This window comes from Xyrauchen texanus, chromosome 6 (genome assembly GCF_025860055.1).
Source record: "Xyrauchen texanus isolate HMW12.3.18 chromosome 6, RBS_HiC_50CHRs, whole genome shotgun sequence".
NCBI lineage: Eukaryota > Metazoa > Chordata > Actinopteri > Cypriniformes > Catostomidae > Xyrauchen > Xyrauchen texanus.
In genome coordinates this window covers 44760031-44784542 of record NC_068281.1, presented here as the reverse complement: position 1 = coordinate 44784542, position 24512 = coordinate 44760031, and the positions used below count along the sequence as shown (strand labels likewise).

Below are 24512 nucleotides of genomic sequence, written 5' to 3'. Positions count from 1 at the left end.
GCGACACACATTGCAAAAGGCGTGGGCATTGTCGATATGGGTTCAAGATATGAAATTAAATTCTTCCGTCCAGCTGTTGTTAAATGTATATTTAGCTTTTTTTCACCGGAGCACCAGCTGAGTCTTCTCCTCCCATCTACCAGTGATGCTTGATTCAAATTGATAGATTCAATGGGTTTTGTTCATGCCCAAAGGGTTTTCAAGCAGGGGGGATCACCAAACTAGATCACACCGCCTTAAAGCCCTGGATACTGGCCCCATTGGCCTGACCGGTAATCCCAGGAGAAATAACTAAATGTGAGGGGGGCGGGAGATGGGTGTGAAATATGGGAGACTCCCGCTAAAAACGGGAGTGTTGACAGGTATGTTTAAAAATTACAATGTTGAAAAGGTTGCTAATCCATGCACTAAACATAACATGTCATCACATTATCAGTAAAGACCCACATGGACCATTATAGTTTCCACTAAAAACCAGTATTTAAAGCCAGGGGTTCATTTAATCATTTAATTATTAACAATTCATGCACTCTTGGGTCTGACGAAGTGGGAACCCATGTTGTTTAAGCCATATTAAGCGTTTTTCACGACAAGCGGTTCAGAATGTCCCCTCCGAGATGCTGTTGTATGACGTCACTTAAACATGGCGGCGCTCTGAGAGATTTGCAGAGTTCTGATAAACATTCACTTTTACTCAAATAAATGCACCGAATTTCCATATTAGATAATGTTTGTAGAGACGTACAAAACGGTAAACGATCTACTCTATTGATACTCATAAACCTGCAGAAACTTCTGGCAGTTTTGTTTTGGTTGTACATTATTCGAGCATCGGATTCATGTTTATAAATGTCGCCAATATTCACCTCACCCTAAACGAAGACACTTTCAACAGGAACAGGAATAACTACAGGTGTTTCAACTGAGATCTGCGGGATAAAACATTGTAAAATGATGTTTATTAAAGAAGAGATTGAGGACACGAGTTATCCAGAATCATGCAGTTCAAATGTCATGAAAAATGAAGATATTGAGGAACAAAGAGGTTTGTGTCCATTCTTCATTATTTATTATTGTCTGTTCATGAAGATTAAAGTTAAAAAACTTCAAGCAGGTCAACACATTTGGTGGCTTTTGTTAATCATAATTTTATGTTAAATAACATTTTAATTATTCAAATTAAATGGCTTTAAAAAATATAACAATCTTTATCTTTGCATCTTATGTGCTCTACACGTGGAGTTGGAAATATATTACACTGCGGTAAAGTTGTTTTCATCTTTACACATTTTGTTTATTTTTTCAATAGTTTTCTGTCAATGGATCTACGGTCAGTATTTTAAATTAGACTACGGTTGGCATGTATGACAGTCAATCAGAAAACACGTTCATCAATTTGATATCATATTTTATAGGAATCTCCAATGAATGAACTATGTAGTTACGGCGACTATAAAGTGTGTGAATTTTCAATTTGTCTGCAACCACCTTCATTTGATTACAGACGCTGATCAGCTTGCTTTAATTTTTCTTTATCTTATACCATTCCTGTACTGACAATAGGCACATTTTTACTCTGTATTGTATTTTTACAATATATTGTAACATATTGTTTAACCTCCTGAGACCTGAGCATTACTGCTTTGTGCATTTCCCTTTTTGATTTGTTACTAGTTACCTAATAAACATGCAAAGAAAACATTACAAATAATAATGATCACCTCTGAATGCATAATTTTCCATCTTTTGAATTCACCCATTGATTTTCAATGAAAGTGAGGATGTTTACATGCACACCAATACCCTGATAACTCCAGAAAATTGGTTTATTTAACAAAATCAGACAAAGCTATAAATGTGCATTTATGCGAGATTTGAAATAATAAAGTTATTCTCTGCTTTTGATGTCAAAGTATGTAGAGGCATGCGCTCAACATGTACACACATTGGATAAGCCTGTAACTAAGAACGCTGTTTAAGAGGTTTACATGCAATGCGAGATTTATGACCGTACACCAATAAAGGAACAACATTTATTACGTTTACAAGATTGCATGCATTGTTGGCTTAATAAGGATTATCGTGTAAGAACGTGCTCAGTGAAAACCTCTGAACAAACAGCAAATGAGATACGTGCATCAACAGCCTTTTCTTTAATCTGTTCTTCAATATATAACTAAATATGTTCCTGCAAGCACGTCTTTGTGTCTAAGCAATGGCATCTCTTGTCAAATGATACTTTGAGATACAGGTCATACAGCCGACCGCCATAGTGGTAAAAAAATAACCCACAATTGGAATTTCATGCCCTGGCTAAGAGTAAAAGAAGTGCATAATGCAGGCTTTATCTTAACATATGTACTGGTAGGTTTGTTGTGTTACAGCAGTACTTTAGTTTTGCAGGATTGCGTATCGCGTTAAGGCCATCTTATCACGTGGCTTGTTGAGCGCGTTATCCACGCACAACTCGCCACACGACCCACCGAGAGTGAGAACCACATTATAGTGACCACGATGAGGTTAACTCAATGTGACCATATCCTACCGTAGCAACCGGACCAATTGATTGCTTAGGAAGCCTGACTGGAGTCACTCAGCACACGCTGGATTCGAACTTGCAACTCTAGGTGTGTTGGTCAGCGTCTTCACTTGCTGAGCTACCCAGGCCAAACACGGTCTCTGCTTCCCAGCTAAACTGCGCCTGTCTTTTAAAGGGACAGAACATCATTTTAGGACCTGAAGGCAGTGATGGCCTTTGTGCAGAAGAACATTCAACCCAATCATGGCTGCAGCCAGGTATAGCTCAGACTGTGTCTACCACAATGTTTCTCATGGTTGTTCATTGTTTCTTTGTTTCTGTGGTGAAATATTGCACTGGGATGGGGTTTTATTTTAAGTCCCATATTCTCTTTTAATTTCCTTTTTAGAGTTTAAGTAAAATAATTGAAAAAAATACTATAATAATTTGCCTTTCCATTTACATGCAAGTTGCCTATGCTATCAGAGGGATCTTCTACTATACAGTTAGCTTTAAGTTCCATTGCCACAGTAAACTCAAATCCCTATATTGAATCAAAGATGGACATTGATGAATATCTCTTTGTTTTTCCCATTTGAGAGGAGTAGGCTTAGAATTTTTCACTCGGTACACCCTAAATGTTCTGCACACATCAGAATTTATGACTTTTGATAATTTTGTCATCACTTAGTATGGTTGGTGTAAACACACAGATGACAGTAAGCTGGGCATCAAATCTTTTCACTAACTGGAATGTGAGGGGGCTTAACCACCCTGTACAATGTGCTTAAGTGCTTATTTATATCAAATTCATGCATAGATTATATATTCCTGGACAAGACTCTTCTCCCTTTTGTACAATCCTGCACATACAATATCATTGTATCTTCAGGCCATGCACCATTAACATTAGATCTGGCATTTCCTGACAGTATGCCAAACTGTCCCCAATGGAGGTTTAATTATCTTCTATTATCAGATATGAGTTTTATCACCTTTATTCATACAGAAATAGAGACGTTTTTAGATGCTTATGTAGCAGATCATGTTTCTCCTGCTCTACTCTGGGAAAACTCTAAATGCCTTTCTAAGGGGTAAGATAATTTCCTTTTCTGCTGCCTTTCGCAAATCACCCATGGCTAAATTGTCAGATCTATCAAAGCTCATATCAGTACGTGACAAGATGTATGCTGTCACTCCAGCCCTAGAAATATATAAAAGGCAGGATGATATTTCAAGCTGAATTTGACATGCTATCCTCAGGGCAAGCGAACGAGCCCTATTAAAGTCAAAACACATTTTTAACAGTGAGTACACAAAACACGGTGAGCTGTGGCATAACTTCTCCACATTTGATTGATCGGATTAATTCAGATTAATCCGCTAACAAATCATGAGGATATTAACAGAGAATTTTGTGATTCCAGTCCACTCTATATACATCGGAATGTGCCACTGATCAAAGTCTAATGGATTTCTTTTTTTTAAGGTCTCTATATTCCATCTGTCAGCAAGGAATCAAAGGAAGCTGCAGATGTACCTATTACCCTAAATTAAATAAATAATGCAATTAAAAGTATGCAAAGTAGGGCAAGAAGGAAAAGACCCCCTCAACATTTCTTCTCACCTTATTTTCCACTACAGCGAGGTATGAGACAGGGTTGCCCGTTATCCCCACTGTTTTTTGCCCTCACTATAGAGCCTCTGTCAATCTTCATTCAACAATGTAAGAATGCAGATGACGTTTTTTTTTTTGTTGTTTTTTTTTTTTCGTATGATCCCTTGCCATCAATGCCACATATCCTATATACACTCTGCAGGAGTTTGGTACATTTTCTGGTTACAAACTTCATCTAGTTAAGAGTGAGCTTTTGCTTATTAATACAGCTGCAAGTCATGCCACACTTCCTTGGAATCTCGGTATCATGATTCACTGTTGTTTTGCCTTGTGTTTTACCCCTTTCATCTGTTTCCCCCAGACTACATTTACTATAATTCCCTGCTCTCATCACTGCAAGCTGTTTTCCTCCTGTTCCCATATCAGTTCCCAGCATGGATGTAACTTTTGTTTTTATTCTTGTTCCTTAGTTCCAGTGTTTTCCATGTTATTTTGAACCTTCCGTTATTTCTTTATTACATTTCTGAAAGCCACATCTAGATCCAGCTCTCGTGACTTCCTTCCAACGTCACAGAACAACTCACCACAAAATGGATCTAGTGGCATACTTCCTGCAACTGAGCCAGACGTGCTTATCGATAAGGGAATACTGCAATTTCTTTAGCACCGGAGCCTGCCTCGCAGGATTTGACGATTACACCCTGAAATCCATATACCGGAGATCAGAGATTACATGTGGGAGGAATACGTGGAGCTAAAAACTATCGCTTCAGAGGATCCTCCTCTCTCTATCCCAATCCAGGCTTCCGAGCCTTCCACGCCTGAGTCCGCTCCACGCCATGTCACAGTCACGCCTCAGTCTGCTCCGTGCCTTGTCACAGCAATGCCACAGTAGGCTCCATGCCTTGTCACAGCCAAGTCTGAGTCTGCTTCTCGCTATGTCTCAGTCAAGTCTGAGTCTGCTCCATGCCAAGTCATGGCCGCGTCTGCTCCACACCAAGTCACAGCCAAGTCTGATGCTCGCTTTGCTCGCGCGAATTTGACCACTGGAGGTGTTCACATACAACGCGAATCTCGCGCTAGACAGGAGGAGGAGCCTCTATGACAACTTCTCTTTCCGCCATCAACCATGGCCAATATCACAATGACTGCTGTTCTTTATCTGTTGTGGAAGTCCCAGATACATCGTAAAACCAAACGCCGTCGTGTTTGGGTGCATGATATTATCCGGAGGCGCATACAGCTCAGTGAATTTCACTGCCTTCTCCAGGTACTGAGTCTGGATGACTGCCGCTTCCAGCGCTACCTGAGGCTGACCAGTGCCCAGTTTGATGACCTGTTTGCTAGGATCGTTGCCAGGATTTCACAGATGGACACCTACTTCAGGCGTTCCATCTCAGCTGCGGAGCACCTGTCAATCTGTCTCCGGTGAGTGGTAGTTTCATAATTTGTGGATCAAAAAGTCTGAATTCATCCTGCAACTTTTTAAAATGTTTGTTTTTCTTGAAGTTCAGGTCGATCAGGGCTAGGCTATGCTAACTTTGTAGTTGCTCGATCAACACTCAAAATAACCTAATCTAAATTTGAATCATAGATATTTAACAAATGATATAAACTCACTGACAATTGATGTTTATGACAGCTGTGCAGCCATATCAATAATACTACTAAAATCTGATTTTATGTAGACTACCACCTACAGTATGTTCACTACATCTCAATTAAATTAAACGTTTTATATGCTGCAGATTACTTTTATGTGACTCATTCAGAAGCATCGCAAACAGCTTTTGCGTTGGGGTCTCCACTGTTTCCATAATTGTCCCTGATGTCGCCACTGCTATTTGAGACTGCCTTGTGGAGGAGTTCATGGCTGTGCCCACCACAGTGGAGTGGAGGTCAATAGCAGAGAGTTTTGAGGAATGGTGGAATTTTTCTCTCTGCTGTGGAGCATTGGATGGCAAGCATGTTGTTCTTAAAACCCCTGCTAACTCAGGATCCCAGTTCTTTAACTACAAGGGAACATTCCGATTAGTTCTCCTTGCAGTTGTGGATGCCCACTATTGTTTCTGGGTGATTGATGTCGGTGGCTATGGAAGAACGAGCGATGGTGGGATTCTGGCCAACTAAGCGTTTGGTTGAGTGCTACAATCTGACACCCTCCAACTGCCTGCTGACCTGCCACTACCAGGAGCTGACCACCGAGGACCCCAGCCACACGTCTTTGTTGCTGATGAGGCCTTTCCACTCTGGAAAAACCTCATGAGGCCATTCCATGGGCGCATCCTTCCAAGAGAGCGTAGGATTTTTAACTACCTTCTGTCCCGTGGTTGGCTGGTTGTGGAGAATGCCTTTGGGATCCTTTCTTCTCAGTGGAGGATGTGCAGGCATGCCATTGAGGTACATCCAGAAGTTGCAGAGAAGTGCGTGAAGGCTACTTGGGTTCTCCATAATTTCTTGAAGAGGACAATCCAGACAGCTGCAGTGAGGGCGAGTATCCCTGTTGGTGAGGTGGAGCCACTACCAGGTCTGGGAAGACTTGCTGCCAACAACTCAGCAAGAGAGGCCATCAGGGTTAGGGAGGCCTTCACATCCTACTTCTCTGCAGTGGGAACTGTCCCATGACAAGACACCAAGTAGTGTCTAGATTTTCTAAAATTGTTATCCATGTCAGCACTAACGATGTCCGGCTTCGCCAGTCGGATATCACTATCGATAATGTTAACAAGGGGTGTGAATTTGTAAAAACCATGTCAGACACTATAATATTTGGTCCCGTTCCTGCTTGTGGTGATGAGGTTTAGAGTAGATTAGTGTCACTGAATGGCTGGATGTTTAAGTGGTGTCTGGAGAATAGAATAGGATTTATAGATAATTGGAAGAGTTTTTGGGGTAGACCTGACCTGCTAAAGAGAGAATGACTCCATTCCTCCAGGGAAGGTGCCGCTCTCCCCTCTTGTAATTTGGCTCAGTTTTAGTAATGATAGTATTTGACTAACTGGGGCCCAGGTCAGGAAGCAGACAAACTGGTTAATCCAAACGTCTGCTAGCTGCCTTGAGATGTCACACAGGTCACATAAACTACAACACATAGAGACTGTATCACCTAGATATCTCATAGAGACTGTGTCTGTTCCCCAAACTACCAAACACAATACCCTCACTAATTCATTTAGAAAAAATTTGATTAAGGTCAAACTTGAACAAAACAAACAAATTAAAAATACACATCATATAAAAATAGGGCTACTAAACATTTGATCTCTTTCTACCAAAGCACTAATTGTTAATGAAATGATTACAGATCATAGATTGATGCGCTCTGTTTGACTGAAACCTGGCTTAAACCAGGTGAATATATTAGTTTAAATGAATCTACTCCCCCAGGCTATTGTTATAAACATGAGCCTCGTCTGAAGGGTCGGAAGTTTTTGGTGTTACTCAGAGAACAGGATATAAATGTAAGTCTTTTGAACTAATAATGCTTAATGTGACACCATCATATATAAATCTGTCATTTTTTCAAATTTTTTATCAGATCTTGTAGTTACTGTAGATAGAGCTTTAATTGTTGGTGACTTCAACATTCACATAGATAATGAAAATAATATATTGGGATTAGCATTTATCGATATTCTCAACTCTCTTGGAATCAGACAAAATGCAACAGGACCAACTGATTGCCATAATCATACATTAGATTTAATTCTGTCATATGGATTTGAAGTTGATAATATAGAAATTCTGCAGCAGAGCAATGACATCTCGGATCATTACCTCGTCTCTTGTATGCTGCAATCAGCTAATGTTACTCAGTCTACACCACGCTATCGTTCAGGTAGAACTATTCTTTCGACTACTCAAGATAGCTTCCACTAATAATCTTTTAGATCTATGTCATACACTCAATAAACCCCAAAGCCCAGAAGAACTTGATGAAATAAGAAAAAATATAAATGCAGTCTTCTCTTGCACTCTTGATATTGTCGCCCCACTTCGATTAAAGAAAATTTAAGAAATAAGCCCTGCTCCATGGTACAGTGATCACACTCATGCTCTCAAGAGAGCAGCTCGGAAAATGGAGTGCATGTGGAAAATACTAAATTAGAAATATTTTGTGGTGCATGGAAGGATAGTGTCTGTAGATACAGACAGGCACTAAAAGCTGCCAGGTCAGCATATTTTAGTAAACTCATAGAAAATAACCACAACAATCCTAGATGTTTATTCAGTACTGTGGCTAAATTGGTTAGGAATAAAGCCTCAACAGAACCAGATATTACGTCACAGCACAAGAGTGATGACTTTTGTAATAATCAGAAATAAAATTTCTGCAATCATCTGTCATAGCACCTCAGAAAACGGTGTCTAATAATTTTCCTCATGTGCAACTTCAATCCTTCTCTGTCATAGGTCATGAAGAGCTAACAAAACTTATCGAAACATCAAAAGCCACAACATGTTTGTTAGAACCTATACCATCTAAGCTCTTAAAAGAGGTATCCCCTGTAATTTCAGAATCTCTTCTTAATATTATTAACTCCTTGTTATGCTTAGGACATGTCCCAAGAAACTTTAAAATGGAAGTTATCAAACCGCTTATTAAGAAGCCACAATTTGATCCTGGAGAACTGGCTAATTATAGACTGACTTCAAATCTCCCGTTTATGTCAAAAATACTAGAAAAGGTAATATCCTCCCAAATACGTTTATTTCTACAGATAAATAGTATATATGAAGAATTTCAGTCAGGATTTAGGCCTCATCACAGTACAGAGACTGCACTTATCAGAGTTACAAATTACTTGCTCTTATCAACTTCTCTTCTAGTGCTTTTAGATCTTAGTGCTGCATTCGACACGATAGATCACGACATTGTCTTGATTAGGCTAGAGAATTATGTTGGCATTTGTGGAGTTGCATTAGCATGGTTTAGGTCATATTTAGCAGACTGCTACAACTATGTCTATGTAAATGAGGAATTTTCAAACCAAACGAAAGTAAAATATGGAGTGCCACAGGGATCAGTTTTAGGGCCTCTGCTTTTCCCCATATATATGCTTCCCCTGGGAGATAGTATCAGGAATCGTGGAATAAGTATCCACTGTTATGCCGACGATACACAACTTTATATTTCTTCAAAACCTGATGAGATCTCACAATTCTCTAAATTAGCAGAGTGTATCAATTAAATAAAAGATTGGATGGCCAGAGATTTCCTTCTACTCAATTCTGACAAAACAGCGGTACTAATTATTGGACCAAAAAACTCACTACAATATAATTTGACTCTTGATGGATGTACTGTTACATCATCTTCAACAGCGAAGAACTTGGGTGTTATATTTGATACCATTCTGTCTTTTGAAAATCAAATTACCAATGTTTGTAGAACAGCATTCTTCCACCTAAGAAATATTGCTAAGTTAAGGCACATGCTCTCTGTTGCTGATGCCGAAAAACGAATTAATGTGTTCATGACCTCAAGACTAGATTATTGTAATGCATTACTGGGAGGACGTCCAGCAAGATCAATAAATAAACTTCAGTTGGTTCAAAATGCAGCCGCCAGAGTGCTAATGAGAACCAAGAAATATGATCATATTAGCCGCATTTTATCATCGTTACATTGGCTACCTGTTAAATTTCGTATTAATTTTTAAATTCTGTTCATTACGTACAAAGCTTTGAATGGTCTAGCTCCGCAGTACTGAAGTGACCTTCTACCACACTATTTTCCATCACGTTCATTACGATCGCAAAATTGGCTTGTTAATAGTTCCTAGAATATCAAAATCGACAAAAGGAGGTAGATCCTTTTCATATTTTGCTCCTAAACTATGGAATAGTCTCCACTAACACACTCCTTCAGTTTAAGTCTAGACTAAAGACTCCTCTATTTAGCCAGGCATACACCTAATTTATCCTCCAACCCACAATTAGGCTGCTTTAGATGGGTCTGCCGGAACCAGAAACATTGATCATGATTTATAACTCTGCAATAAATTGAATGGCATCTATGCTTATATTATTTTATTTGTTTTCCTGTCTCAACCTCGGGACTCCAATCCTGAGGTCACCAGAACTGGCTGGATCCAGCACCATTCCTGCTTCGTGTTGGACTCCACTGCTACGTGTCGCCGAATGATGATCACTAAATGCAGCCAGTGCCAGCCAAACATCACTTCAGTCTATTATGATGGACTTCAGAGGATGAACTGATGCCAACTCCAACCATACGACATGGGATACTCCATATGCCATTGTCTGAACCTTGGATTTAGGATGGACAACACCGAACCTCACCGAAATTACCGGCCAGTTGAACTGCGTTTCACATCCCTGATATCTGCCTGAATCACCTCTGTCTATTGATGGACTACGATCTTGAAATGGAATGCATAGACTAACAATTGCCAACAAAAGCCTTCATCAGCCAATTAACAAGGACAATTGCATCTATGTGAACTTCTGCAATTAATCAAGATGGACTTCAAAGACATTGATCATTAATCTTACATTTCAAACAAAATCGATGTTTAAATACTGACCCTTAACACTTTTAAACCATGACTTTGAAGTAATATTTACATTATATTCATGATGTTAGCCAGAGGGGAACTGGCCCCCATAGTGAGTCTGGTTTCTCCCAAGGTTATTTTTCTTTGCCACAGTCGCTTTCAGCTTGCTCACTGGGGTTATTAATATAATAATAACTTTTTTAAACACGATTAACAATCGTATTTCATCAATTACACAATGATGATTCATCAACATTATAGACATTACAGTTTTATCTTCTGTTAATGCTGATCTTCTGTAAATCTGCTTTGAAATGATGTGTGTTGTGAAAGGTGCTATACAAATAAAATTGACTAGTGCACAAGCAAACCCAAAATGGCTCTTTTAAGAGCAACCCACACATTACTAATAAGCAAACTTCCTGTGATATTACTATATTGTATATCACTCTTTAAAAATGTATAGGTCATCATATCATATTGTCTGTTTTTATAAAATAAAATTTTATAATTAAAAGTTTTTTAATAAAATACAGTAATACATCTTTAATGTATTATTGTAAATAAAGAATATTAAGTAAATCACATTTTAGTCTCCATGGAAATAAAGTGATTTTATTTTAAAAACATTTACATAAAAGAAACTAATGCTTTTTACAAAACATATTTAAGGAATCAATAGCATAAATGAACAAAAAAATATTCCTTGCAAATATTAGTGGCCTATTCTAAGGGTTCCAAATTGAGCACCACAGTTCTGGCTTCGTAAATCAACTTATGAATTTGGAATTTCACATAGTCCTTCTGCTGGGGTGTCAATCTTGTCAGAGAAGGAACCAGGCTTTGATAAAAAAGCTCATCCTCTGAGAGAGGAGGTGGGACAGGTGCAGCATGCCTTTTCAGGGCTTGGAGAAGAAGCCTCCCAATCTCTGCCTCATTACCCCTTGTGCTGTTTGGGTCCGCCTCACTGTATGAAATCAGAACACTTTTGTGAAAGTACTGCATTCCCTCAATTTATCAGTTGAAGCCAGACAAAAAATATGAATCAAACATGGAAAAAGTATTGAACACAGTACTTGTCATAGTGAAAAACATAATTCATGCAGAAATATTACCATAAAAGCAACTGATGTACATACCTGGCGATGCGGTCTCAGGTGTTGCAGAGGAAGCAGCAGCACTTTGAGACTCACTCCTTTCTGGTGACTGATCTGGCTGGTCTGTATTGACAATATAACAAAAGATTCCATTGGTTGCTTGTGTGGTAGATGTATGAATTGTCTAATAGAACTGGTCATTCTAGATCAGTGTCATTTACAGCAAATTTACAAATGCACCCATTTTAATACATCGTACATTTTCAGCCATGATATTAGCTAGCCTTTGATTTTCCCACAAGCTTTTAAAAGTGTTTTTGAAGAAATTATCCCTGACATGCTTAAACTTCCCTAATTTGTATTGGTCATTCTAGCTATTGACTAAAGTCAGCACTTCCAGTCATAAATTGAACCTATTTTTTTTTATTTTCTTCTAGTTTTCAGTATTCCTGCAATAATGAAACCTGTCTTTGACACCCTGTGGTTCAAGTGTTTTATCATCAAGACACAACTGAGGGATGTTTTATCCATCCTTTTTGGAATAACAGGTTTGGTACATTTGAGAATAAAAAATTAGTTATCCATCTATAAAAATGTTTCCGTATGATTTTCCCTTGCTGTGTGTGTGTCTCCAACCTCCTATGTCAATCTCTGACAGCCCTGCTGCTGCTTCTGAACCCTGGTGCTCAACTGGTGCATTTTTGCAGAACTCTGCGGTCCTGTCTTCCTCGGCTGCCCACACCATGTTACTGGTCATTTGTCTCGGGGTAACAAATGGGTCGAGGAAAGACAGGGCCGCAGAGTACTTCCACCTTTTTACTGTCCCTGCCGCTGACCCACTTCTCTTCTCCATCTCCTTCTTTCTTTCCTTTAGGTATGTGTCTCACAGTCCCTTCCACTTCCTCCTGCATATCTCCTCTGACAAGAAACACACGTTAAACATGAAATGCTGTTAACTTTTTGAACCATGGTAAAGCCCACGGTTAACTTGGGCTAATGCTAGTGCTAAAATGGTTCATAATAAAGTACAACCAATAGCTGGAATCAAGTAGACATGCATATTTTCAGATCTTACCAGGTAGTCCAACTTCCTCGCCCACTTTCCTCCAATCTCAAGATCTCTTTTTTTTTTTTTCAGACTCTGTACATGTATGACTTTGTGTCATGCAATATTGTGTGCCCACACACCACTACAATAACTTTTTCCTCCATTATCCAGATTTCTTCTGCTACTACATCAGTACGTCAGTGACATCCGGACAATCTCAATGCTGATAGGCTTTTGCGACAACGCATCATGCAAATTTCTCACTGAAGTTGACAAATTTCAACTCGCGTGAACACGCAAATGAAGTGTTTTCACTTCACGCCATTCGCTGCATTTGCACTGCCCGCCGCAAATTCACTTCTATTCGCGTCTTTGCATTGACTTCGTATGTAATCGTGTCACGCGAAATGCTCGATTCACATTGTATGTGAACGCACCATGAGTCTGCTCCACACCATGTCACAGCCAAGCCTTCTGCGACTCCTTACTCGAAGCCTTCCACTGCCCATGTCTCCAAGTTGAATAGTCTGCCACTGATGTCAGTGCGTAGGGCCATGAAGAACCTTCCTCACAAACTGTCAGTGCCCACGCCTGCCATGGCCAATGAGCTGGAAGCCTCGTCCGTCCGAGAGCCAGCATTGCCAGCCTCGTCCATCCCAGTGCCAGCGTTGCCAGCCTTGGCCATCCCAAAGCCAGCGTTGCCAACTTTGGAGGAGAAGAAGAAAGGCTTCTACGGAGGTCGTTCCCCAGTCTCTGCCTGTACTCACGACCATGGAGGTCGTTCCCCAGTCTCTGCCTGTATTCACTACCACGGAGGTCGTTTCCAAGTCTCTTCCTGTGTTCTTGACCACGGGGGTCGTTTCCAAGTCTATTCCAGTGTTCACGACCATGGAGGTCATTCCCCAGACTCTGCCTGTACTTACGACCACAGAGGTCGTTCCCGAGTCTCTGCTCATATTCACGACCATGGAGGTCGTTCCCAATTCTCTGCACATGTTCACGACCATGGAGGGTCGTTCCACAGTCTCTGCCTGTACTCACGACCAATGAGGTCATTGCCCAGTCTCTGCTCATTTTCACGACCACAGAGGTCATTCCCAAGTCTCTGCCCTAGTCTCCAAGGTCTCCTGGCCTTCTGCCTGATCTGCTCTGGTCTCCTTGGTCTCATGGCCATCCGCCTGATGTGCCCTGGTCTCCTGGGTCCCCTGGCCATCCTTCTGATTTGCTCTGGTCTCATGGCCGTCTGCCTGATCTACCCTGGTCTCCTGGCCGTCTGCCTGATCTGCTCTGGTCTCCTTGGTCTCTCGGCCATCCGCCTGATCTGCTCTGGCCTCTTTGGTCTCCAGCCCCATCTTGGCCCTGCCTCCCTTACAGCCTGCCTTGGGCATCAGGAGCCACCCATTGTGGGTTATGTCATGACTCACTGTTGTTTGCCTTGTGTTTTGCCCCTGTCATCTGTTTTCCCCAGACTACACTTACCATAATTCCCTGCCCTCATCACTGCCAGCTGTTCGCTATTGTTCTCATCTGTGTTTCATTTCCTTAATTCCCTGTGTATATAATGACCTGATTTCTACCAAGTCTTTGTGAGTTGTTGCATTTTTCCTCCTGTTCCCGTATCAGTTCCCAGCATGGATGTAACGTTTGTTTTATTTCTTAGTTCTGCCAAGTTCCATTGTTTTCCATGTTATCAAATCAAATCAAATCACTTTATTGTCACACTACTGTGTACACAAGTGCAACAGTAGGTGAAAGTCTTGTGTGCAGTTCCGAATAACATAGCAGTACCAATTACAATAAACAACATATTTACATTTTTACATACAATTTACATAACAATGTACACATTCTTATACAACACAATATACAATGTACAGTAAACAATACACACAATATAGAATACACATACAATAAAAAAAATATATATATACAGTCAGTCGTTGAATTGGGGAGAATATATTTGAAAGTCCAGTGTGTGGTACAAGATGATGATTAATAAAGTGCAGTGCTGATTGTTGATCGTGAGAGATCAAGTGTTCAAAAGTCTGATTGCTTGGGGGAAGAAACTGTCATGTAGTCGGCTGGTGCGGGTCCTGATGCTGCGATTCCGCCTGCCTGATGGTAGCAGTGAGAGCAGCCCATGACTCGGGTGGCTGGAGTCTCTGATGATCCTCCGAGCTTTTTTCACACACCGCCTGTTATAGATATCCTGGAGGGAGGGAAGCTCACCTCCGATGATGTTTCTGGCAGTTCGCACCACACTTTGCAGGTCTTTGCGGTTGTGGGCGGTGCTATTGCCGTACCAGGCGGTGATGCAGCCAGTCAGGATGCTCTCTACAGTGCTGGTGTAGAACAGTGTGAGGATGTGCTGGTTCATTCCAAACTTCCTCAGCCGTCTCAGGAAGAAGAGGTGCTGGTGAGCCTTCTTCACAATGGCCTCAGTGTGGACGGACCATGTGAGTTCCTCAGTGATGTGGACACCAAGGAACTTGAAACTGCTGACTCTCTCCACTGGTGCTCCATTAATGGTGATGGGGCTGTATTCTCTGTCTTTCTTCCTGAAGTCCACTACAAGCTCCTTGGTTTTACTGACGTTGAGGGAGAGGTTGTGCTCCTGACACCAGCGTGTCAGAGTGTGCACCTCCTCTCTGTAGGCTGTTTCATCATTGTCAGTGATCAGACCTACCACCGTCGTATCGTCAGCAAACTTAATGATGACATTGGAGCTATGTGTTGCCACACAGTCATGTGTGTATAGTGAATACAGGAGTGGGCTGAGAACACAGCCCTGCGGTGCTCCAGTGTTAAGGGTCAGTGATGAGGAGATGTTGCTGCCCATTCTAACCACCTGACGTCTGCCTGACAGGAATTCCAGGATCCAGCTGCAGAGCGAGCTGTTTAAGCCCAGATTCTGGAGTTTCTCATCAAGCTTGGAGGGCACTATGGTGTTGAATGCTGAGCTGTAGTCTACAAACAGCATTCTCACATATGCGTTCCTTTTTTCCAGGTGGGAGAGAGCAGTGTGCAGTGTAGATGCAATGTCATCATCAGTGGAGCGGTTGTTGTGGTAGGCAAACTGCAATGGGTCCAAAGAGGGGGGCAGAGCAGAGCAAATGTAATCTCTGATTAACCTCTCAAAGCATTTGCTGATGATGGGGGTCAGAGCAACAGGACGCCAGTCATTTAAGCAAGTGATTTTGGCTTGCTTAGGTACAGGCACAATAGTTGATTTTTTTTAAGCATGAGGGGACTACAGACAGGGAGAGGGACAGGTTGAAAATGTTCGTAAAAACACCAGCCAGTTGGTTCGCGCACGTTCTGATGACGCGGCCCGGAATGCCGTCTGGACCCGCGGCTTTACGGATGTTCACCTGTTGGAAGGATCGGGTTACATCCGCAACAGAGACGGAGAGTGAACCAACCTCTGTAGCGTCAGCCGCGAGTGCTCTCTCCGCGGGGGTGGTGTTGTTGTCCTCAAAACGAGCATAAAATTAATTAAGCTCATCCGGGAGAGAAGCAGCACTGTTCATGGTGGAGTTTTTATTCCGTTTATGATGTTAATTCCCTGCCACATGCTTCTAGAGTCTGTGGTGTTGAACTGTCCTTCAATTTTGTGCCTGTACTGGCGTTTGGCTGCTCTGATAGTGTTACGGAGGGCATAACTGGCTTGTTTATGCTCCTCCGCGTTCCCAGAATTAAAAGCGGAGGTCCGTGCACTGAGTGCCGCACGAACCTCGCCATTAACACATGGTTTCTGGTTGGGTTAGATCCGTATTTTTTTTGGTTGGCACAATGTCCTCTACACACTTACTGATGAAACATGTTACGCTATCAGTGTAAACCTCGATGTCGTCATCAGAGGCGGACCGGAACATCTCCCTGTCCACGTGATCAAAACAGTCTTGTAGCGCAGAGTCTGACTGGTCCGACCAGCTCTAGATCATTCTGAGGTTGGGTGCTTCCCGTTTCAGGTTCTGCCTGTATTTTGTTATTTTGTACCTTGTGTTATTTCTTTATTAAATTTCTGAAAGCTGCATCTAGATCCAGCTCTCGTGACTTTATTCCAAATGTTACACTCGGTAACAAAACATAATTGTCATTTGTTTAAGGGCAACTATATTCCAGTTTTAGACCGTACCCACCAGGACATTGCTCAATGGTCAAAAATGCCTCCATCACTTGCTGGACAAATTAATTTCATCAAGATGAACATTCTGCCAAAGTTTCTATACCTGTTCCAATTTTTAGAAATGTATTCTATACTTTCCATTTGGAACAATAAAACCCCTTTTATGACAGGCTTCAGGACATCCCAAAGTGTCCAGCAGGTGGCAGGACAATCTCCTCCTTAGGAGTCAGCTATGGAAACATGTCACCACCAGTGCGGAGCTTGCTCAATATTGGTAGCAGGTTGGTGTGAGTGAATCTGCACGCACTGTGAGGTGACGACTTTTGGTCAATGGCCTGGAAGGGCAGCAAAGAAGCCATTTCTCTCCAAGAAAAACATCAAGGACAGACTGAAATTCTGCAGGAAGTACAAGAATTAGACAGCAGAAGACTGGTGCAAAATTATTTTCTCTGATGAAGCCTCCTTCCAACTGTTTGGGACATCTGGAAAATCGATAGTCCAGAGAAGAAAAGAGGAATGCTTCCATGAGTCCTGTATCATGCCAACAGTGAAGCATCCTGAGACCATCCATGTCTGGGGTTGCTTTTCATCCAAGGGAGTTGACTCTCTCACAATTCTGCCCAAAAACACTGCCATGAATAAAGAATGGTATCAAAACTTCCTGCTAGAGCAACTTATCCCAACGATCCAGGAGCAATGTGGTGATGATCCTTGCATTTTCCAGCATGATGGAGCACCATGTCACAAGGCAAGAGTAATAATGAAGTGGCACGGAGATCATTACATTGAAATTTTGGGTCCGTGGCGAGGCAACTCCCTGGATTTTAATCCCATAGAGAACCTGTGGTCAATCCTCAAAAGGCGAGTGGACAAGCAGAAGCCCACATATGGTGATCAACTCCGAGCACCAATAAGGCAAGAATGGATCGCCATCGGTCAGGATTTGGCCCAGAAGCTGATATCCAGCATGCCAGAGCAAATTGCAGAGGTTATGAAGAACAAGGGTCAACACTGTAAATATTGACTCTTTGCATATATTGAGTGTTTTTGCCAATAAAAGCCTTTCAATGCTCATGAAATGTATATCATTGTTTTCCAGTATACCATAGAAACATGTGAAAAAATAATCTATGTCATGTAAAAATACTGAAGCAGCAAACTTTGCAAAACACAAAATTTATGTCACTGCCAATACTTTAGGCCACGGCTGTACTATCTATATTTTACTTAAAAAACAATTTAATATAAAATTTTTCTACACATTATTTTTTATGTATAATAAGGGATATTTCATCACCATCATTATTGAATACTCATCGTGGCTCGACATTAAGCATTGTGATGTGCTTGTCCCTCGGACAAGTAAACTGTTCATTCACTTGTCCGAGTAAAAAAGGACAGATACATATTGGTTACATGCTCAAGTACTAACATGTCAAATTTTCTGTTGTAAGTTTTCTAAAATTACGACAGATGCCCAACTTAATAGGATACCTATGAATCAACCTGATTCTCCTGGATAGAAATGTAAAATGTACTGGGTAAGGGATGAGGTTATTGTCAAATGGTAGGTATATTATTTAAGCCCAGTAGTCAAATAAAGATAAGTCTCCATTGCCATCGTTTACAACATGGATGATCACAGTTCTGTGGAATGAGATCTACTTTTTTTTGTTATTGCACCAAGATTTATTATTTGAAATGTTTTTGACCATTTAGGCATGTATTTGCACATGCCCAGGTAAAGCCTACACACACATACTGTAAGCCACCAGTCAGTCAAACAGCATGCAGATACTAGATCGCTAGAGAATGATAAAATTACGTGCTCTCAGTTATTTTCTACAGCAGAATAAGAATATTAACTTAAAAATAAACTTGGTAATAAGCGACACATGCCTAGGCTAAATCATAAATATAGCTGGTTATTTTTCTTTACTGATGTTTTAATCAGGCTACTTGTCTGGTTGGGCAAGTCAAATTCTTGTTCACTTGCCCCTTTAAAAATCTACTAGCCCCAGACAAGTGTTAATGTCGCGCCCTGCTCCTTTTTTGATTTTACATTAGTATTATTGTTTGCAGTGCAAAGACCTACTATTGTAGTATTACAGTTCAACTGCATTGTCCTCTAAGGCCGTAGATTGTAAAATCAAAATAAAGTGTCTTCAATTGAACTCACATCTTGTACAGCACAAACATTAACATGAAGTGGATAAAACACTTGAAAATGCATTCTGAAAATATAAAGAGTGTTGTTTATCTTCTTTAAAGCAAGTAATATGTTGGTTATGAATGTTTAAATTAATAAAATAGCCACATGATAAAAGCACGTCATGACTCCGGCTCTGCTGGTGAAAATCTCACAGAGAATGCAGGTAATCTCAAACCATGAGATTCATCTGCTAGCTGAGCAGTGTTGAATCACAATGCACATAAAATGTTCTTCTGCAAGTTGTTTGCATTTGAATGCTCCAACACTCGAGGGCCAAAAGTTACATAATGTTGCTTTAAATGTTGTGGACTACTGATCATGTGATTGAAACAGCCAACTTGTGTCCCATGATAGACATGACTACCCTCAAACTTTCAAAGTGCTGCATAGTAAAGATACTGAAAATGCTGCATCAATACGTGCATCGAAACTTAACAATCTTTTGAAGTATCGACATTTTGAAAACAGCCCTATATATTTTTTTTAGAAACCATGCATTAATAAATCATAGATGTTGTTTAAAGTGATGCAGGTGTATTCAGTTATGTTTGTTTACTGGTACAACAGAAAAATAGCTTTTGCTGTTGTTCATTGTGTATTTAAAGGGGTCATGAAATGGAGAATAACATTTTCATTGATATTAGGACATATAAGAACTAAAGTGCTAACTACAGTATTCCCGAACACCAAAAAGGACCCATCAGGACTATGTAGAATTATTTTTGTATATAAACATCAACTAGACATGCCTTTGACTAGAGGTCGACCAATTTATAGATTTTGCCAATTAATCAGCACTGATAACAGATTTCGGCAAAAATCCATAGCAATAGTTTTCACCGTTGCGTCCGGTGCTGGAGCAGCTGGGAAGGGTCCACTGTCCATTATACAGTATGAGAGCGGCTTCTAGAGGTGAAATAAAAATGTCACTGTGAAACTTCACTTCACTGATGCCTTGTGGTGTTTGTTTTGACACTTGAGACTACATTTTGCATGGAGCAGAGCAGTTGAAACACTATTGAAACCGATAGCAAAACTGTGAGTAAACGGTTTCATATTTCAAATGTCATTACTGTTTAATAGTTTATGGTGCTGATGTGCTTACAATAAGTAAATATTTTATACCTTAGCTATTTTCAAAGTGCTTTACACTGTGAACTCATTCACACACACACACCAATAACGGCAGTGTTGGCATGCAAGGCGCTAGCCTAAGCAACTTGGGGATCAGTGTCTTGCCCAAGGAAACTTCAGAGTCACGTGGGCCGGGAATCGAATCGCCAACCCTGAGACTAGTGGCCAACCCGCTCTACCACCTGAGCCACATCTGCCCTGTATTTAAATTTTTTTTGTGTGTGTGTGTTTTTATTTCAGATCTGATGGATGTGAAAAAGGAAAGTCAAGCACTGAATGAGGTAAAGGAAGAGAAACACTATCCGGATCTTTATAGTTTCAAAACTGAAAAAAAATATTTTAATGACTCAAAGACTGAAAAGAAATTCTCACAAAAAAGAACTCGACAAGCAAAAGCCAAAGATTCTTTCAACTGCCATCAGTGTGGGAATACCTTTACACAGAAAGGAAGTCTTATTAAGCACATGAGAATTCACACTGGTGAGAAGCCTTTCAAATGCCATCAGTGTGGGAAGAGTTTTAGATATAAAGAAAGTCTTACTGAGCACATCAGAATACACACTGGAGAGAAGCCTTTCACTTGCCATCAGTGTGGGAAGAGTTTTAGACATAAAGTAAGTCTTACTAATCACATGAGAATTCACACTGGTGAGAAGCCTTTCAAATGCCATCAGTGTGGGAAGAGTTTCAGACAAGCATGTAGTCTCAAAATTCATTTGTCATTTCACTCTGGAGAAAAGTCATATTGCTGTGATCAGTGCGGCAAATCATTTTCTTCAAGATCGATCTTAAGAACACACTGGAAAATTCATGCAAATGAGAAGCCTTACTTGTGTTCAGTTTGTGGTAAGAGTTTTTTACATGTGCAAAGTTTAAAAGAACACCAGAGAAAACACACAGGTGTGAAAGATCATGTGTGCTCTGAGTGTGGGAAGGCCTTTCATAGAGCTTCTTACTTGGAGCTGCACAAAAGAGTCCATACAGGAGAAAAACCATACAAGTGTTCACATTGTGAAAAGAGTTTCACTATTTCAGGAAGCTTGAAAAAACATATGAGATTACATACTGGAGAGGGGCTGTACCACTGCACTTCATGTGGGAAGAGTTTAATTACTGCAGGAAACCTTAAAGAACATGAGAGAGTGCATACTGGAGAGAAGCCGTACCACTGCACTTCATGTGAAAAGAGTTTCATAAGGTCAGGAGACCTGAAAAAACACAAAAGAGTTCATACTGGAGAGAAGCCATACCACTGCACGTCATGTGAAAAGCGTTTCAGTAGGTCAGTAGACCTTAAAAAACATGAGAGATTACATACTGGAGAGAAGCCGTACCACTGCACTTCATGTGAAAAGAGATTCTTTAGATCAGTAGACCTGAAAAAACATATGAGATTACATACTGGAGAGAAGCCGTATAACTGCAATTCATGTGGTAAGAGATTTATTAAGGCAGGAAACCTGAAAGCGCATGAGAGAGTGCATACTGGAGAGAAGCCGTACCAATGCACTTCATGTGGAAAGAATTTTATTAAGGCAGGAAACCTGAAAGCACATGAGAGAATGCATATTGGAGAGAAGCCGTACCACTGCACTTCAAGTGGGAAGAGTTTCGGTAGGTCAGGAGACCTGAAAAAACACAACAGATTGCATACGTGAGAGAAGCCGTATAACTACACTTCATGTGGGAAGAGTTTCAGACAATTAGGCACTCTTCTGACTCATAGAATCAACATTGTTCAGTCTTTTAACATTGAGCTTAATCTTTATTTGCATTGCAAACAGTATGAAAAAAAAAATAGGGAATTTTTCTGAAAATAAAAATTACAATTAAGTAGGTGAATTGTTATATTACCTGTTGTGCTGATTGTTCTGTCATTCTATGTAAGACGGTTGTTTGTACTTTCTCAACAAACTAGAAGGAAGATAATGCTGTGAAATACAGCAATATTTGTATGAATTATTTTCTTCTATGATTGAAGTAACAATAAATTATATTAGCAATGACAGAATTATTCTAGTAGTCTTATGATTTCTTCACTCAATATGTTGTTAGCTGTTGTGGTGAACAATTGTATAGAATAACATTTCAGCTAGTTCATGGCAGAGCCCCTCCCAAAACTGTCAAGGAAAGAAAATGTGGCTTCATTTTGGTTGGATCATTTTGAACCAACAAGAAGAGTTGCCAAGCAATCATCATATAAGATAGACTACGGCCAATTGCCAGACACCTCAAAAAGAATCAGTTTTAATTACAATTTACTCTCCAGAGTTAAACAGTTATATGAGATATAAAATGTTTTGAATGATTAGAATGTAGATCAATGGAGGATTCATAGATGTTGTTTAAAGTGATGCAGGTGTATTCAGTTATGTTTGTTTACTGGTACAACAGAAAAATAGCTTTTGCTGTTGTTCATTGTGTATTTAAAGGGGTCATGAAATGGAGAATAACATTTTCATTGATATTAGGACATATAAGAACTAAAGTGCTAACTACAGTATTCCCGAACACCAAAAAGGACCCATCTGGACTATGTAGAATTATTTTTGTATATAAACATGAACTAGACAGATGCCTTTGACTAGAGGTCGACCAATTTATAGATTTTGCCAATTAATAAGCACTGATAACAGATTTCGGCAAAAATCCATAGCAATAGCCAGACACTTCAAAAAGAATCAGTTTTAATTACAATTTACTCTCCAGAGTTAAACAGTTATATGAGATATAAAATGTTTTGAATGATTAGAATGTAGATCAATGGAGGATTCAGTTTTGTGAGCTGTCTAGTGCCCCCTTCAGTAAAGAAAGCTTGGTGTCCCACAAAATAGGTTATTTCTGACATTTGGGTCAATATCAAAATATGTTGTATATTATTTAGTATATTAGTGCCATCTAATAGTTGTTAGTTTTTCTTGTGGATCTTTTTGAAAATAAAATTCAGTTTAATACAACTGCATCTTCCTAATACATTAAGGGCTCTAAAGGTTGGGTCGAATCTCACAAATCCTGCAGATGAATCAGATGAACAACTCCATTCAATTTACATATATCTAATTTATTGAATGGTCCATCTGGATCATTTTTATATTGTTAAAAGTGATATTCTTTAGCCGGTGCCTCAGGGATGGAGGGAGGGCCCATCTAATATGCCTTAAGTGACATGTGATCTAAAATCTAGAGTCTTGTGTCAGGCCCAGTTCATTACAATTGGTTCCCAGTGTGATAATCAAAGACTTCTATCCACTGAAATCATTAAGAGAGTCTGTGAATAGTCTACTCTATGCTGTTTGAAGGTTAAACACTCAAAACATTGACTTTATGCTCATTTTATTATTTCAACTTTGTAATTTGCAAAAAATTCCTCAACGTCATAAATACAAGACTTTGAGAAATTGATAAGACAAACACCAAGATACACTGGGCAAAGTGATCCTCACCTTTGGACCGGACAGCTCCCAAAACAAAACAACTAATTTCTACTTTATAACGAGTGATCTACATGCTGGTTTGGGAAACAGGCGTCACTCCATCATAAAATAATGAGTGACGTTAGTTGAGATGGTTGTAAAAGTTTAAGTTGCAATGATCTCGGGAAACCCATCATATTTAAGATATCAGAAAGAGCTCATCTGTGTAGCATAATTATCAGCAAATAGATATAATAAAACATGCACTCTTTTTTTTGGTTTAGTCAATTAATATTCACATATCAGCCTCTACCAGAAAATTCCCTCATTTGCCACTAGTTTATTTTACTGTGTCTCTGTCTTTTACCATTGTTATGTTTTTTGCATTGTCAAGGTACAACTCGGAAGAGGAGATTCTTTCATCTGCTTTGCCACTTGCTGTACTGATCACAAACTGCTCAACATAGGCTACTGTCCTTTGGACCATCTGCTCTATTTATAATTGTTGGTGCTGGTTGAAGTATTACTCGACAGCCTCAGAGGTAGGTGTACGAACATCTTTACTTGGTGTTCACATGTTCAATATAGTATACACTTCCGGTACACGCACACAGCGTCCTACGTACACATGTATTACGTAGACTATCACAACATCCCCCCTGTTTAACATAAATGTGTAAACACCTCAGACAACCAATACAACAACAAGATTGCTTCTTTTTTTTTTTCTGTATAACATAAAATTCTTAACAAAAATATGTCAAGCTTTTTTTCCCAATAGGGTGCACATTATAACAATAATGAACAATGACAACCTGTTTG

General features: G+C 40.0%; 1 protein-coding gene across 1 annotated transcript in view; it reads left to right on the top strand.

Moving 5' to 3' along the window:
- The first annotated feature begins 642 nt into the window (after positions 1 to 642).
- The window catches only part of LOC127645738 (zinc finger protein 665-like), a 45023-nt gene continuing 21153 nt past the window's right edge, over positions 643 to 24512 (top strand). The window contains exons 1-2 of the mRNA XM_052129399.1: positions 643 to 1045; positions 20518 to 21931. Of these exons, the coding sequence (XP_051985359.1) occupies positions 952 to 1045; positions 20518 to 21931 (1508 nt within the window). The 5' untranslated portion in view covers positions 643 to 951. The remainder of the gene's footprint in view (positions 1046 to 20517; positions 21932 to 24512) is intronic.